The sequence below is a fragment of the Astatotilapia calliptera genome, chromosome 11 (genome assembly GCF_900246225.1).
Source record: "Astatotilapia calliptera chromosome 11, fAstCal1.2, whole genome shotgun sequence".
NCBI lineage: Eukaryota > Metazoa > Chordata > Actinopteri > Cichliformes > Cichlidae > Astatotilapia > Astatotilapia calliptera.
This window is the reverse complement of record NC_039312.1, coordinates 2,738,961-2,752,450: the sequence shown is the minus strand read 5'-3', so window position 1 is coordinate 2,752,450 and position 13,490 is coordinate 2,738,961. Positions and strand designations below refer to the sequence as shown.

Here is a 13,490-nt window from a genome sequence, read left to right as displayed (position 1 = left end):
GCATACTCGTCTATTATTGCCTGCGAACTGTTGGTTGTCTTGTCTCTTTCCTCCGTCACTGCCATCACGATCCTGACCAGGTTAAGGTCACGGCAAGCTTTCATTGCTAATACAGGTGGGGCGCTTGTGTTAACAACATGGAATTCCAACGTGCGGGTTTTGTCTTTGTGTTTGCATTTTAGCTGGCATTTCCCTTCCACGCTGAGTGAGTGTCCCCCGTAATCTGTGAGCTTGTGTGTGACAGGCTTCAGTGTCACATGTGGGAAGAGTGTCTGGAAGATGTTGGCTGGAATTGTGTTCGCTTGCGCCCCAGTGTCAACTTTAAACCTCACTGTCTGTAGGGAGAAACCAAGTTGCATGTCTGCATATATATCATTTCTTCCTTCATTTTCTATGGTGATGCTATCAATGTAGAAACAGTCTTGCTCCTCATCTGTGTCCTTAGTTGTAATTTCTATGTTCTCTCTCACAGTGTGTACTGATTTGAGGTGGCTTTTGTCTGCGAAGGGAGTCTTGACCTGCATGCTCTTGCAAAATGGTTCATTTTCTTGCATTTTGCACATTGCTTCCCTTTTGCTGGGCAGGTGTCTTTATTACTTTGTTGTCCGGCACAATAGCTGCACGTTTTTAGTGTTACATTAGCGTGTTCTTTTGGTTTCACGCTTCTTGTTTGATTTTCTTGTCTGTGCGGTTTCCTGCCGATGGCGTGCACAGTTTCTTGGCCCCTGGAGTGACCCATAGTTTTTAGCTGTTGCTTTGCTAGCTCGTGTGATCGTGCTATATCTATAGCTTTCTCTAGCGTGAGCTCTGCGCCTTGGCTGAGTAGCTTTTCTCGGACGTGTGGCGAGTTAGTGGCAAATACGATGCGATCCTTGACCATTTCATCTGTATTTGGGTACCCACAGTCTTTAGCAAGCAGTTTCAGTTCTGTAATAAACTGTTCAAATGCCTCATTTTCACCCTGCATCTTTTCATGGAACTTATATCTGGCGTAGATTGGGTTAGCTTTCAGTGTGATGTAATCAGTGTACTTATCGTAGTACGTCTGAAGCTTTCGGGAGTCGTCTGCGGTGAGCGTCCACGTGTTGTAGACGTCCCGTCCTTTCTCACCGACCCATAGAAGAAGGTAGCTGCATTTGTCTGCCTCCTCCTTCCCCCGAAGAGGACCAGCGAACATTAGCTCGGCGTGCTGCTTGAAACACCGCCATGCCTCGGGCAGGTTGCTAGAGTCCCAATCCATGTGCGGTGTGGGAACGCCGTAAGCCTCCATGTCTGTGCTGTCCGACGGCAAGGGATTGCATAGAAAACTGCTACTCTGACACCATGTATTATCTTTGTCTGTATACCAAGCTTCTTATTAAATGCACGCACACACTGATCTCTGCTCCGATTCCACTTTATTTCTTTTTTCTCATTTTTTCCTGGAGCTTCTTGCTCACCAGTAAATTACACACATTGCAGCAACACAGTGCCATCTAGTGGCTGATGCAAACATAGGTCAACATGCTACACCAGCTATTGGCCACAGTAAATGTATCTGGATGCTCCAATATGTAACAATCATGCCTTCAGAGCTGGGCTGGAGGACATCACATTTGTGACATGGCAAGGAAGAGGGATTTGTTCTCTCAAAGATATTTACATTGACAGACATTTTCCATCTTTTCAGCAATTGAGGGTGAAATTTAATCTTTCTAATTCACATTTTTTCAGATTTTTACAGTTGAGACATTTCATCAAAGCATCTATTCCACAATATGATTTGATTCCTCGAAACTCAGTGCTTGACAGCTTCGTGTCAGTTGAGCCCTACACTAGAGGTGCTGTGTCTCGCTTTTACAGGGCCTTACTAGATATGTACAGTCCTTCATCTGATACTTTAAGGGAACAGTGGCAGGGTGGATGTTACTGATGATGTTTGGCAAGAGTGCATTAAGAATATATATTGTAGTTCTATAAATGCTAGACATAGTCTGATCCAATTTAAGGTTGTGTATAGGTTGCATTTTTCTCCCACTAAAGTGGAAAAAATGTTTAAGCCCTCTGTGTTAAGTGTTCAAGTGATCAAGGAACTTTATCTCACCTTTTCTTTCAATGCCAAAAACTACAGCTTTTTTGGAATCATCTGTTTGATTTTCTGACCAAAGCCATTGGTCCCATGTACCCCCTTTGCAGCATTGTTCGGGGTGTCTGAACCGGGATGGGCAAGGGACAAGACAGAGACACAGGTTGTGTCAATGACTACACTTGTGGCTAGAAAGCTGTTACTTCTCTGCTGGAAGTCTGATAAACCTCCTACCTTCGAAATGTGGTTGAGAGAATTTGGAAATGTACTCCATCTGGAGAAAATCAGGTTTACCTTGTCTAACCGAGAGAGAGTGTTTTATAAGATTTGGCAACCAGTCATTAGCCTGATGGATAAACTTAAGTGGAATGTACTCTGTTTTAACATTTATGTATGCTGTATTACCACCTTGTTGACTTGCCGTCCACCTTCTATTGTGTTCTTTTGAAGGTGATTGTTGCATACTGCTCAATTATAAAACCAATAAAAAAATATTGAAAAAAAAAGTAATCCAATCCATTAAATATCAAAAAAGCACCTCACAAAACTTGCGACATGGCATAACTTGATTGATTAAGCATCATGAGGTGGGGGGTGGTTCCCTATTCTTCCTTTTTTTCTTTTTTTGCTGGGCGTTTGCAACCCTATTAGTCCATTCACTGTCTGAACAGAGTTTCGTCATGTTACTTTTAACAGACCTCTGGTAGACAGGCAACCAGTCAAAAACACAATCCCCTCTTTTTAAACCCTTTCCATGCGTAGTATTAGTTCACTTGGCTACATATAGTCTTGGATTTAGACTGCTACACTAAGACGCTAACAGATATAAACAGACTGAGCCCTTCTTTTCTGAGGAATTTTAGGGGGATGGTCTCCCTGCTGATGACACCAGAAGGTACAACTTTAAACCTGACTCTGCTGGACAGGGCTGTAACTTTCTGGGGTTAGAGAAGCTCTCTTCCCGCTTTCCTTTTCCTTTCCCACTCCCTATCTCCTAAAGCAGTTCTGACCAGAGAACAAAATGTGGTTGCCATGGTAACGGAAATATTACCTGCAGCAGGGTCATCTACATAGAAGGAGATGTCCAGAAGAAGAAACGTGAGCAGATATCAGACCTAAAACCACCCTCAACCGTTTCTACCAATCATGTTAACATTCTGTTTCTGTGACCCCCAATAAAAGTGTTTACTGCCTGGGCATGGCCAGAGAGGCCGAGGTCCATTGCACTGTGTAAAACAATTTGAAATTTTAACCATTTTGTTAATAAATTGTGAAAAAGTATCATTTGAGTATATTTGTCTTCTCTCATAAAAAGAGTGTCCCCACGAGGGTCACAGGCCCCCTGTTGATCCTCTACCTAATCACACGAACCAAGGCATGAAAACAAGTGTGGGTCATAAATAGCCAAAGTTTCAGACGGCCTGCACCCTATGATAGTAACAGTCAAATTTTTACAAGAGTAATGATGGAAGATATTATTAAAATTGGTTAATTAAAGGCTGGATGATAGATAAAGTCGCCAATACCGCCATAGAGAAGGATAGACAGAAAACAAGAAAAATGGGGAAGGCAGGGTATCCTCACCAGAATCCCAGAAGCGGCAATTTGTTGCACACAGTTCTGCTGTGACAGTGCACATAATTACCTGGCTGCCGCAGAGAGAAGCCAAGGCTGAATTTCCTGACTGATCCTGATGTTTGTGATGACAATCAGAATCAGAATCAGAATCAGAATACTTTATTGATCCCTGGGGGAAATTATTTTTTGTTACAATGCTCCTTCTGTTGAGCTAGAGCTAGGTGTCTCACCTTTGAAGAAGGAGTTGCTGCCATGGCAACTCCCCCAAAAGTTTTGGTGGGACTTCAGGAGCCTTCGTTGCCAGACTTCAGTGGATCTAGTGGTAATGCCAGACTTAAAGTTTGTCTAGCCTGCCTTTGGCTGGAAAGCACAGGAAAAGGAGCTGGTGTGTAAAGTTGAGTTTGATTTCAAACTACAGATTCGCCAGTTGGCGACTGAAGCTGAGAAGAAGGTAAATTTAAAACAGCTTGAAGTGGAAGCTATGAGGCTTTCACAAAGCCAGTCTTCATGCAGCTCACCTGTTAATTCAGATCATTAGCGTTTATCTGATAATGCCTGCAGATTTGATGTAAGCAAAAATATTGTTTTGGTGCCAACATTTAGATAAAGTTGATTCCTACTTTAATCATTTGAAAGGATTGCAACAGCACTAGAATGGCCAAAAGAAATATGGGTTGTGCTATTGCAATGTAAGCTAATGGGCAAAGTTCAGGAGGTTGTATCATCTCTTTCTAACGAGGTTAGCATGATATACGGTGTACTGAAAGAGTCCATTTTAAATGCATATGAGCTTGTACCAGAGGCCTACAGGCAAAATTTCAAGAATCACAAGAAGACTAATGGTCAAAGGAGCTTGCAAAGAAAAGCGTCTGGACTTCTTTAAGTTGCTTGAAGAGAAGCTCAAGCAACTTAAAGAAGTCCAGACGCTTTTCTTTGCAAGCTCCTTTGACTACGATGACCTGGATGACTGAGAACCTTCACAGACAAGAAGATTAATGGTCAAACATATGTCGAGTTTTCACATGAGAAGGAATTCTTTATGACAAGTAGTGTACTGCAAGAGAAGTGAAGAAAGACCTTGAATCTCTTCGCCAGTTAATCTTATTGGAAGATTTTAAGAATCCATTACCAGAGAAGCTTATAGTTTTCTTAAATGAGCAAAAAGTTCCCTCACTGTCAAAAGCAGCCATTTTGCATTGTTCCAGCCAGTAAAACTACTGAGGGGATTCCCAGTCTATCATTTGAGAGGGTATTTTGCCTCTTTCTGTTGTATCATCCTGTCAGTCAAGTGTTGTGGTCCAAGGTATTGGAATGACTTTTGTGTCTGCACCTTTGCACAATATTCACATCACCTTTCTTGTTTTCAGTGGATTTGGTAAGGTTGCTGTCCTTCCATCGCTGCCCATATAAGGAGTTGATTTCAGCCAGTGAAAAAGTGTTGCCTGTGCCTGAGATGCTGGATAAATCTGCAAAAGCTTCTAAGTTAAACAAAAAGAGTACAATAACATTTTTCCTGCGTGTGTGGTAACAAAATCTCAATCAAGGAAGAATGACTTTGATTTGTCAGACTCCTTCCTCGTTATGAAAGAAGCACCTGAAATTGTTAGGCCAGAGGTTGAGCTTAACAATGAGTCTAGAAATATGTTTTCTCTTCCTAGGGCTGACATAACACTGCCTGCTTCAAGAGAGGACTCTATTGTTGCACAACATGATGATGACTCTCTTCTGAAATGTTGTTCTTCTGTATTTACTCAGGAGGAAGCAAAGGTTAAGAAGGTGGCATACAATATTGATAAGGGTCTCCTACTACGTCGCTGGGCTGGTTAAAAACTTGGATGACTGGCATAAAGTTTATCAAATTGTTGTACCAAAGGTTTTCTGCCTGCAAGGGCTAGTTTTAGCACATGATCACCTACTGTCGGGGTACTTTGGCATAAATAAAACATATAATAAGGCCCTCAAACACTTTTTCTGGCCAGGGCTCAAGTCTGATGTTGTACATTACTGTCCTTCCTGCCATGTTTGCCAAATTGTGGGTAAACCAAATCAAGTTATCCCGCCTGCACCCCTGTCACCAATTCCAGTGATGGGTGAACCATTTAACAGGGTTATTGTTCACTGTGTGAGAACAATAAAGTCTGGACACCAGTTTATCCTAAAAATGCTGTTGCCTCTACTAGATTTCCTGCTGCAGTGCCCTTGCGGAGGATCACTGCTCCTGCCACTATTGTATTTGGACATGAAGTAAGGGGAGCTTTGCATGTTCTTAAAGAACAGCTAGTGGTTCCATCTAAAACACTGAAGAGCATCCCTGAATACACTGCTAAAATTACAAAGCACCTTCAATCAGCTTGCTCTATTTTCAAGGATACCTAAACTGCTAGACAAGTAAGGATGAAAAATCATTATGACCAGAAAGTAGTCACTTTAAGCACGGCGATCAAGTTCTAGTTTCTAGTTTTCTAGTTCTAGTTCTAGCCCATTCTGGGCTGTTCTCTGAAAACAGTTTTCTGGACTGTTACGTTGTAGAAAAGAAACTCACTGAATTCAGAACCTTATCTTAGCCTTCCGATGTAGTCTTTACAGACCATAACTCGCTTATTTTCCTTTTGAGAAAATACAATAACAACCGACTTATGAGATGATCTTTGATCACCCAGGAGTATAAACCTTCAAATCTGCCATAAAAAAGGGAGAGAAAATTCCCGGTATTCTGGTTTTTGTCTTTGAAAGCTCCAAACATTTTGTTTGGACTTGTAAGGATGGGGGTGTTACATTTCTGCGGGATGTCCTTATAAAAGGAAACTCACCTATGGCTAGAGGTGGCTCTCTCCTCCCCCCCTCGCTAAGGATTGTTTGGCATATGTATTGAGCTGCCCTGGAGCATTTCATTTGTTTGTGTAAGGTGTGTGGGGGGAGTAAGAGGACTAGGTAAGGTTGGGGTACCCTGTATATTTCCTCACATAGGATTTTTTCAGTTAAAAACACTAGGTAAGTAGGTTGGTGCCACCCATATAATGTTTGAGCTTATTTTGTGTGTGGAGGATGAGTTTTTTTTTTCTTTTTTTTTCTCTTAGAGTAAACCTTAGCCAAGTTCTGGCTGAGCTTTACTGGCTTCTGGCTTTTTAGTGTTTTTCTTTGGCACAACATAACAGTTCCTTTCTCCCATACATTGCTGTATGGCTTTGAGACATTGGGGTTTTTGTTTTTTGTTTTTTTTATTACCTATTAAAAATCTTATCTGCTACAACACTTGTACCAACTTAATGGAGTTCTTGTGTTACTCCCTCCTGCCAATGAGAAGGTGTAACACAAGGCAAAACTCATCACTTTTTGGTTGATACTGGACCAACATACTCTTGCATCACCTTGATGTCATTGCCGTTTCAGGGAAACCACGCAATCAGTCTTTTACTGTGCCATTAGCAGTGCCATATGACAACCAAATAATGTACCATCAGTTCCTCTTTGCCTCAGCAGTCCTGTTAATCCTCTGAGAAAATTTGACATAACAATATACTGCACTCCAGAAGGTCTAACAATCACCACGACACAACAACCACAAGCATGTCCATGTCTGGGATCTACGGTACTCTTTATGGTCTCTGACCCACATCCCCAAGACCAGAGTCTACTGGTTAAGACTTCTCCCAAGAGGACCAGAGATCCCGCATGTCCAGTTCGCCTATATGCAAGCTATGGCTAAAGACTTTAAACCCTTATAAGGCCACAGAGGAAGTCCTGCACTGTCACGCTGGTATATTTTCTGACTCCTGATAAGGTGTATGAGGAAGGATGGCAAGACCCAAGAGGGAGAAGCAGCCTTCATTCTCATGAAACAAGCTCCTGCCCGAGCAGCATCTCTCTCTTCTCTTGACTACTCACAAACATTTCACCTTAATGTTTCCAGAAAAGCACTGCATTGACAGGAGGGGGAAAGAGGAGTACTGACGTACCACAGTTTGAAGCTGGACAACATAGAAACCGGACAAGCGGAATCTGTAATATATGGCAGCGCTTGCAAAGGAAATCACTAAAACCAGCCACATTATGATGTGTCATGAATTAAGAACAAACACAGACAACGGAGTAGTGGCTTGGAAAGAAGCCACTACAGGTTTCGCTTAGGCAGCAGTTGTCCTTCTTCTCTCCTGGATCGGCTGGAGCTTTCTTTAGGAGCCTTCCCAGCTTTGACAAAAGTCCAGCTGGAATAACCACATTTACTCAGGGCCTTCTTCATGTGCTGTTCTTCTGCCTCCCTGGCTGCTGTGTCTGTGGGGATGGTGTTCGCTCTGTGTTGTAGCGACCTGATGACGCCCACTTTGTGCTCCAGTGGATGACAAGAGTAAAACCTTAAATACTGATCCGTATTAGAAATTTTTTTCATTGATGTTTGGATTGCAGCAGTATGAGCTCTACTTTTCATGAGTGGCATGACCAGGGCACACCCCAGCAGTCTCAGGTCAATCTAGCCTCCAGTGCGCTGATGTCCAGATAATGGGTGCTGCAATAGAGTTTGTCTCCTACACCCTTAATAATTCATTTATAAGAACCATTTATCAGTCAGTGGGCCATTACAGGAATTGCACTTTCACACTTGTTTGTCATGCATTTCACTAGCTGGGCCCACGTCCTCATTTTAGGTTTGGGGCATTTTTAGTAGATAAAGGCGAATGGCTTAATTAATAATGGAGCCGTGGTTTGGGGAAGGCCTTGAAAAAAGGGGCGTGTGGGGCAGAACGAGGACGAACAGCTTGTAGAACCAGGGGATCATATATAGATAAGACCTGGGAGGGGCATGTTTGGAGGCATGGTCCTGCTCCTGAAATTTAGATAATTTATCTCCAATTAATTTGTCAGCCTATTTTGGAGGAAGGAAGGTTCAGGGTTTCAGTAGTCGTCATCATGGGCTCATCCGATTAGAATGAAAATAAGCAGTCATCAATCATTTGCAGGTTTTGTTGTTTTATTGTATAACGGATAAAGGAAAGAAAGACACACATGGACTGCTCTCTCTAAAAAGGACAAAGTATGATTTAAGTAACTCAAATGATACATGAACTCAGGAGACTCAAAGAGAAACTCACCTCAGCTGCCGCCCCATGTGGGAGTGAAGAAAGAGTGAGGGGTAGGTGAGTGCAGTCCTTATATAACGAGTGACAGGTGAGTGCGATTAAGGCCAAGCACCACACCCAATCAAAGGTGAGGAAAAGAAACAAGGTGCATCTGGTGAAGTGAATGTGCTGAAAGGTGAGCCTTTACAACAGCCGCCCCCATATTTCTACTGAGAAATATGTTCAAAGGATTAAAGATGCTCTTTTTCACGAAGCGGGGGCAGAGGAATCAGACATGCTACAGGTCTAATATAGGTTCAGGGGGTCGACCTAGAGGTCGACAATGCAGGCCAGACAGTTCAGGGGGCCGACCATGTAGCCAGCGGTTGCGGCAAAGCAGGTCCAAATGCCAACCGCGTGGGATGCAGCGGCAGGCCCAGACCTGCAGACCGTTGGGCAGTTTTGCAGGTGCTGGGGGCAATGTACGGGGCTTGGCAGAGGCAGGACCAAGTGATGCAGGAGCAGGCAGCGCCCTGACCACTGGCGGAATGGCAGCCACAGGCGGTGGAACTGGTGATAGTGGCACTGCCGGTGACGACATAGGTACTGCTGATGGTAGAGTATGAGGTGGCTGAATGAATTCAGAGCCATCAGCGGACACAAGGATGTGCTGGAGTGGTTCTCCTGAACCTGAACTGGAAGATGTGAACAAACATTGGGCATGCGTGGAACTGCTCTGGGGTTGGAAGTCTGTGATTGGACCTTGGAGTGTCCATCCTAAGCGGGTTTTGACTGCTGCAGGAGATCCAAATGGTCCATGTCTAACTGGTGCAATAGGCGTAATAAGGTGGGTATGATCAGAGCCTATGAGCAGTAGTGGAGCTGCTTTGTTAATGAAGGTTAATAGGATACCTTGAAGATGCTTGTATCGCCGTTGAAGAGAGGATACGGGGTAGGTGTGGTCTGAAAGTGCTAAGTGACTTGTAGCGAAGGCATTATTAATTGTGTAAGTTTTCTCTGGATGTGCGATGGGAGAAATCTGGAAACTTACACAAGAACCTTGAATGGTTTCAACTTCTTGATGGACAGTTCTGAGTGATAATTTTTCAGCTTTCCCAGTTAGGTGGAGATGCTTAGCTGCAGATGTCAGAAGCATGGTACGTTGGGAGCCATCATCAAGTATTGCATATGTTTCCAGGGTTCTTTTGCCATTACGCAGGAGCACTTTCACAACCTTTAATAGTACACTAGGACAATCGCTAGGTCTATCAAAGTACAGTGTCCTCACTACAGGATTAGTTTCAGTTCTAGGTCTCTGATTCACCTCACATAGGATCTGTAGATGTCTTTCCATGCAGGTGGCACATGCTTTCCTCAGATCACACTTCGCAGCCTGATGAGTTCTAGCACAACGCCAGCACCGTTTGTTTCTCTTTATCCAGTTTATTTTCTCATCCTTTGTCTTGTTAATGAACTCAGGGCACTTGCTAATGTGGTGTTCAGGTGAGCAGCAATATGCACATCTAGCCTTAGTCATTATGATTGGTTGTGCTGCCTGTACAGGATCGGATGCATTTGTTCCATGTAATATTGTTGTGAGTGGAGAGGTGTACTTATGGGCAGGTCGTGGCTGGTTAAAGGATGAAACAGGACTGTCCTTTCTTGGTTGACACTTGCATTCCATTTGCAACCAGGATGAGAACAAAGGTAAGTCATACATCATATCTCCTTGTTCCCTGTAAATGTGCCGTTTGAAGCGACTGGAATGCTCTGCGGGCAACTTTTCAAGTAGGCGATCGACATGGGAGCCACAATTTAGTTCTGTCTGTCCTTGATCACCCATAGTGGTAAGCAAGCCAACTAAAGCTTGCACACGAAGAGCAAAGTTGTCCAGAGTCCGACCATCACCTGCTCTGATAGGAGGAAGCTCCAGTATATTCCGTAGCTCTTTCAATGCTAGCTGTCTTGGTTGCCCATAACGCTCATCAAGAGCTTTGATGGCTTGAGTGTATGGGTCAGGAGCATAGGAAAAGGAAATAGCTAACCGTTTAGCTTGGTCTACTTTCAGGTGATCAAGAAGGACATGATATTTGAAATGCTCTGTCTCATGAGGGTCAAGCAGGTTAGTAAGGGCCATTCGTAACAGCCTATACTGGATTTCATCTTCTCTGGTAAGGTCTGGGAAAGAAGGACCCTCAAGTTTATACACATGTGTTCTAGTGCTAACAGGGTGACTAGAACTAGCAGTAATGGGTACCGAAGGTTTTTGTGCATGCAAACCATCAGATGTAGCTGGTTGCTGCTTTAAAGGAGGGTGCTGCCTTGGTTCTGGAATGCAAACGAGAGATTGAGCGGGGTCTTCATCTAGAGGAACAGCAGGTTGAACACATGAAATCTGGTGGGGACCTTGCAGTGGCGTGGCCAGGAAATTAAAAGGAGTCTCATCTGGTGTAGGAAAAACTGGTCTAGGCAAACCACTTGAAGGAACTGCAGCATCTAATATTGTTGAATTAGGGAAAGGAGGGCTAGCAGCCAGAACTGCACCAGAGTGACGGCTAACCTGGGGGGGCTGAGAGGGTGATTGACATGTTGCTGGATCAATCACTGGGAACTGCTCATGTTGCTGATGTGTTTGGGGAATGGCTTGTAAACCGCAAACAGAGGATTTGCTTTCATCAGAGACAATGTGAATTGAAGATCTGGAGGAACTGCGAGAATGGGGAGGAGATAACTGAATCATGATTTGCCTAATCTCCCTCATTGTCATCAGGAGTTCCCTCATCACCTCATCTTGATTGGTGGGTAAAGGAGCAGGCGATGTCTCTGGTTGTCTTTCTGACTCTCCATCAGGATCCTGCAGCCCATGTGTGTCTGTGTCACTATGCTGGCATTCTGTTTGACTCTCTGTATCACATCGAGCACTTCTACTTCCAGGATACTGAACGTCATACTGCTGCAGGTGGGCCGGAGGTCGACTATCACGACCGGAACGTCTCAAATCTTCGGTCAATGGCTGCTGTGAATCCATGACGCTGACGCTACTCCGGCTCGGAGGACCATATTTTGGAGGAAGGAAGGTTCAGGGTTTCAGTAGTCGTCATCATGGGCTCATCCGATTAGAATGAAAATAAGCAGTCATCAATCATTTGCAGGTTTTGTTGTTTTATTGTATAACGGATAAAGGAAAGAAAGACACACATGGACTGCTCTCTCTAAAAAGGACAAAGTATGATTTAAGTAACTCAAATGATACATGAACTCAGGAGACTCAAAGAGAAACTCACCTCAGCTGCCGCCCCATGTGGGAGTGAAGAAAGAGTGAGGGGTAGGTGAGTGCAGTCCTTATATAACGAGTGACAGGTGAGTGCGATTAAGGCCAAGCACCACACCCAATCAAAGGTGAGGAAAAGAAACAAGGTGCATCTGGTGAAGTGAATGTGCTGAAAGGTGAGCCTTTACAACACAGCCCCTTGGACCAAATCTAACTGAGCTAAATGAAAATTACATTTTTAGCATAGTGTCTAAATTGACGTATTTGCTTTTGTCTCTTATTGTGATTTGATTCAACTTTCTTGTATTGTAAATTGATATAATTTTCCTCCCTCTGCAAGCTTCGTTGTCTAAATGTATAGCCTTTTGTAACTCCTCTTTTGCATGCCTTGGAAATCTATGCAGCCTTTTTTTATAGACACACAGACCAGCTGCTTGTAAACAAATGCTAAATTTATGCAGACTGAATCTCATTGAAATGTCAGTCCTTTTTTTTTTACACAGAGGCTTTCGGGGTTTTGCAAACTCTCTGCCCAGCTGCTAACTTTGTAGTTCTCTAGAAAACCAAGAGAAAGTTAAGAGTGAAAAGGAGGTTGTGAATGCTCCACTCTAATATTTATGAATTGGTCTTTGTTGTGGTAAAGCCGGTAGGCAGACATGAATACAACATCCACCTCTGGAGCTGCAAGGTATTTGAAAGCTGAAAAATGCATGAGCGTTTTTACTGGTGGAAACACAGATTTCCCTTTGACGGATAGCATTTGATACCTCAACTCAAACGGAGGGTGTGGTTTCTGGAAGAAAATATGACTTTTGCCTATTATTATATATTCTTATAGGCTAATTCTGACTGGATGTGTGTGTCAGTCTGTTTGCATGCAGGTCATTGATGAATGTGTGAAATACAATCATATGTTAACAAACCCAGCCCTGCAGGCAGGGCACCAGGAAAAACCTCAGTGTCTTGTATTATCTGCATTAGTGATGTGCGAATCATGAACGAATTGTTCAATCGTTCAGTTTCTTAACAAAAACATTTCTGCTCTGAACTGGAAGAAAAAACCCTGAGTAGAAGCTCACATCAAGACAATAGGTCCTCAGTTCTGCTAACATGCTAACAGCACATTTGAGGTACTCACCCCCTCCCTTCCTGTGCTGAATCATAGTGTAAGCGAAGACTCTGTCACTACCCGATCCGTACCAGAAACCCGATCGGTACCCCGCATACGCGAAAGGTGTCTACTTCCGGTCGAAGCGTTTTACGGTAGTTACGGGTCAGAGTATCTGTTAAGATGTTAAGAATAATAAGTATCTCTTAAAATGTTTCCAATAATGAAGCATTTCAATATAATGCAGACAAAAACGAAAAATAAAAAGAGAGTTACGGATCAGGACTCCCCGATCCTTACTGCGCATGTGCAAAGTCGGGCCGTACAAATCGGGTCTACCTGTTCCGTACCGCGCATGTGCAGCGGTTTTCTTCTTCTTCTGTTCGTTTAATGGCAGTTTACTCCCCAGTATAA

At 43.5% G+C, this 13,490-nt stretch overlaps 1 protein-coding gene across 2 annotated transcripts; it reads right to left on the bottom strand.

Moving 5' to 3' along the window:
• Positions 1 to 8,509: 8,509 nt before the first annotated feature.
• On the bottom strand, positions 8,510 to 12,124 carry LOC113032827 (uncharacterized). 2 transcript variants are annotated; one of them, XR_003273938.1, is made up of 3 exons: positions 11,982 to 12,124; positions 8,731 to 11,909; positions 8,510 to 8,658 (listed from the first exon to the last, which is right to left on the bottom strand). XR_003273938.1 is itself a non-coding variant. In XM_026185969.1 (2 exons), the coding sequence occupies exon 2, from the start codon at positions 11,723 to 11,725 to the stop codon at positions 8,996 to 8,998; it is 2,730 nt and encodes a 909-aa protein (XP_026041754.1). In that variant the 5' UTR covers positions 11,726 to 11,909; positions 11,982 to 12,124; the 3' UTR covers positions 8,667 to 8,995. The 2 variants fall into 2 exon arrangements, 1 of the variants encoding a protein (XP_026041754.1); XM_026185969.1 differs by lacking the exon at positions 8,510 to 8,658 and having other exon boundaries at positions 8,667 to 11,909.
• Positions 12,125 to 13,490: the final 1,366 nt, after the last annotated feature.

Excerpts from the sequence above, each read along its gene's own strand:
- LOC113032827 (XM_026185969.1), bottom strand. The coding sequence starts at position 11,725 with ATGGATTCACAGCAGCCATTGACCGAAGATTTGAGACGTTCCGGTCGT.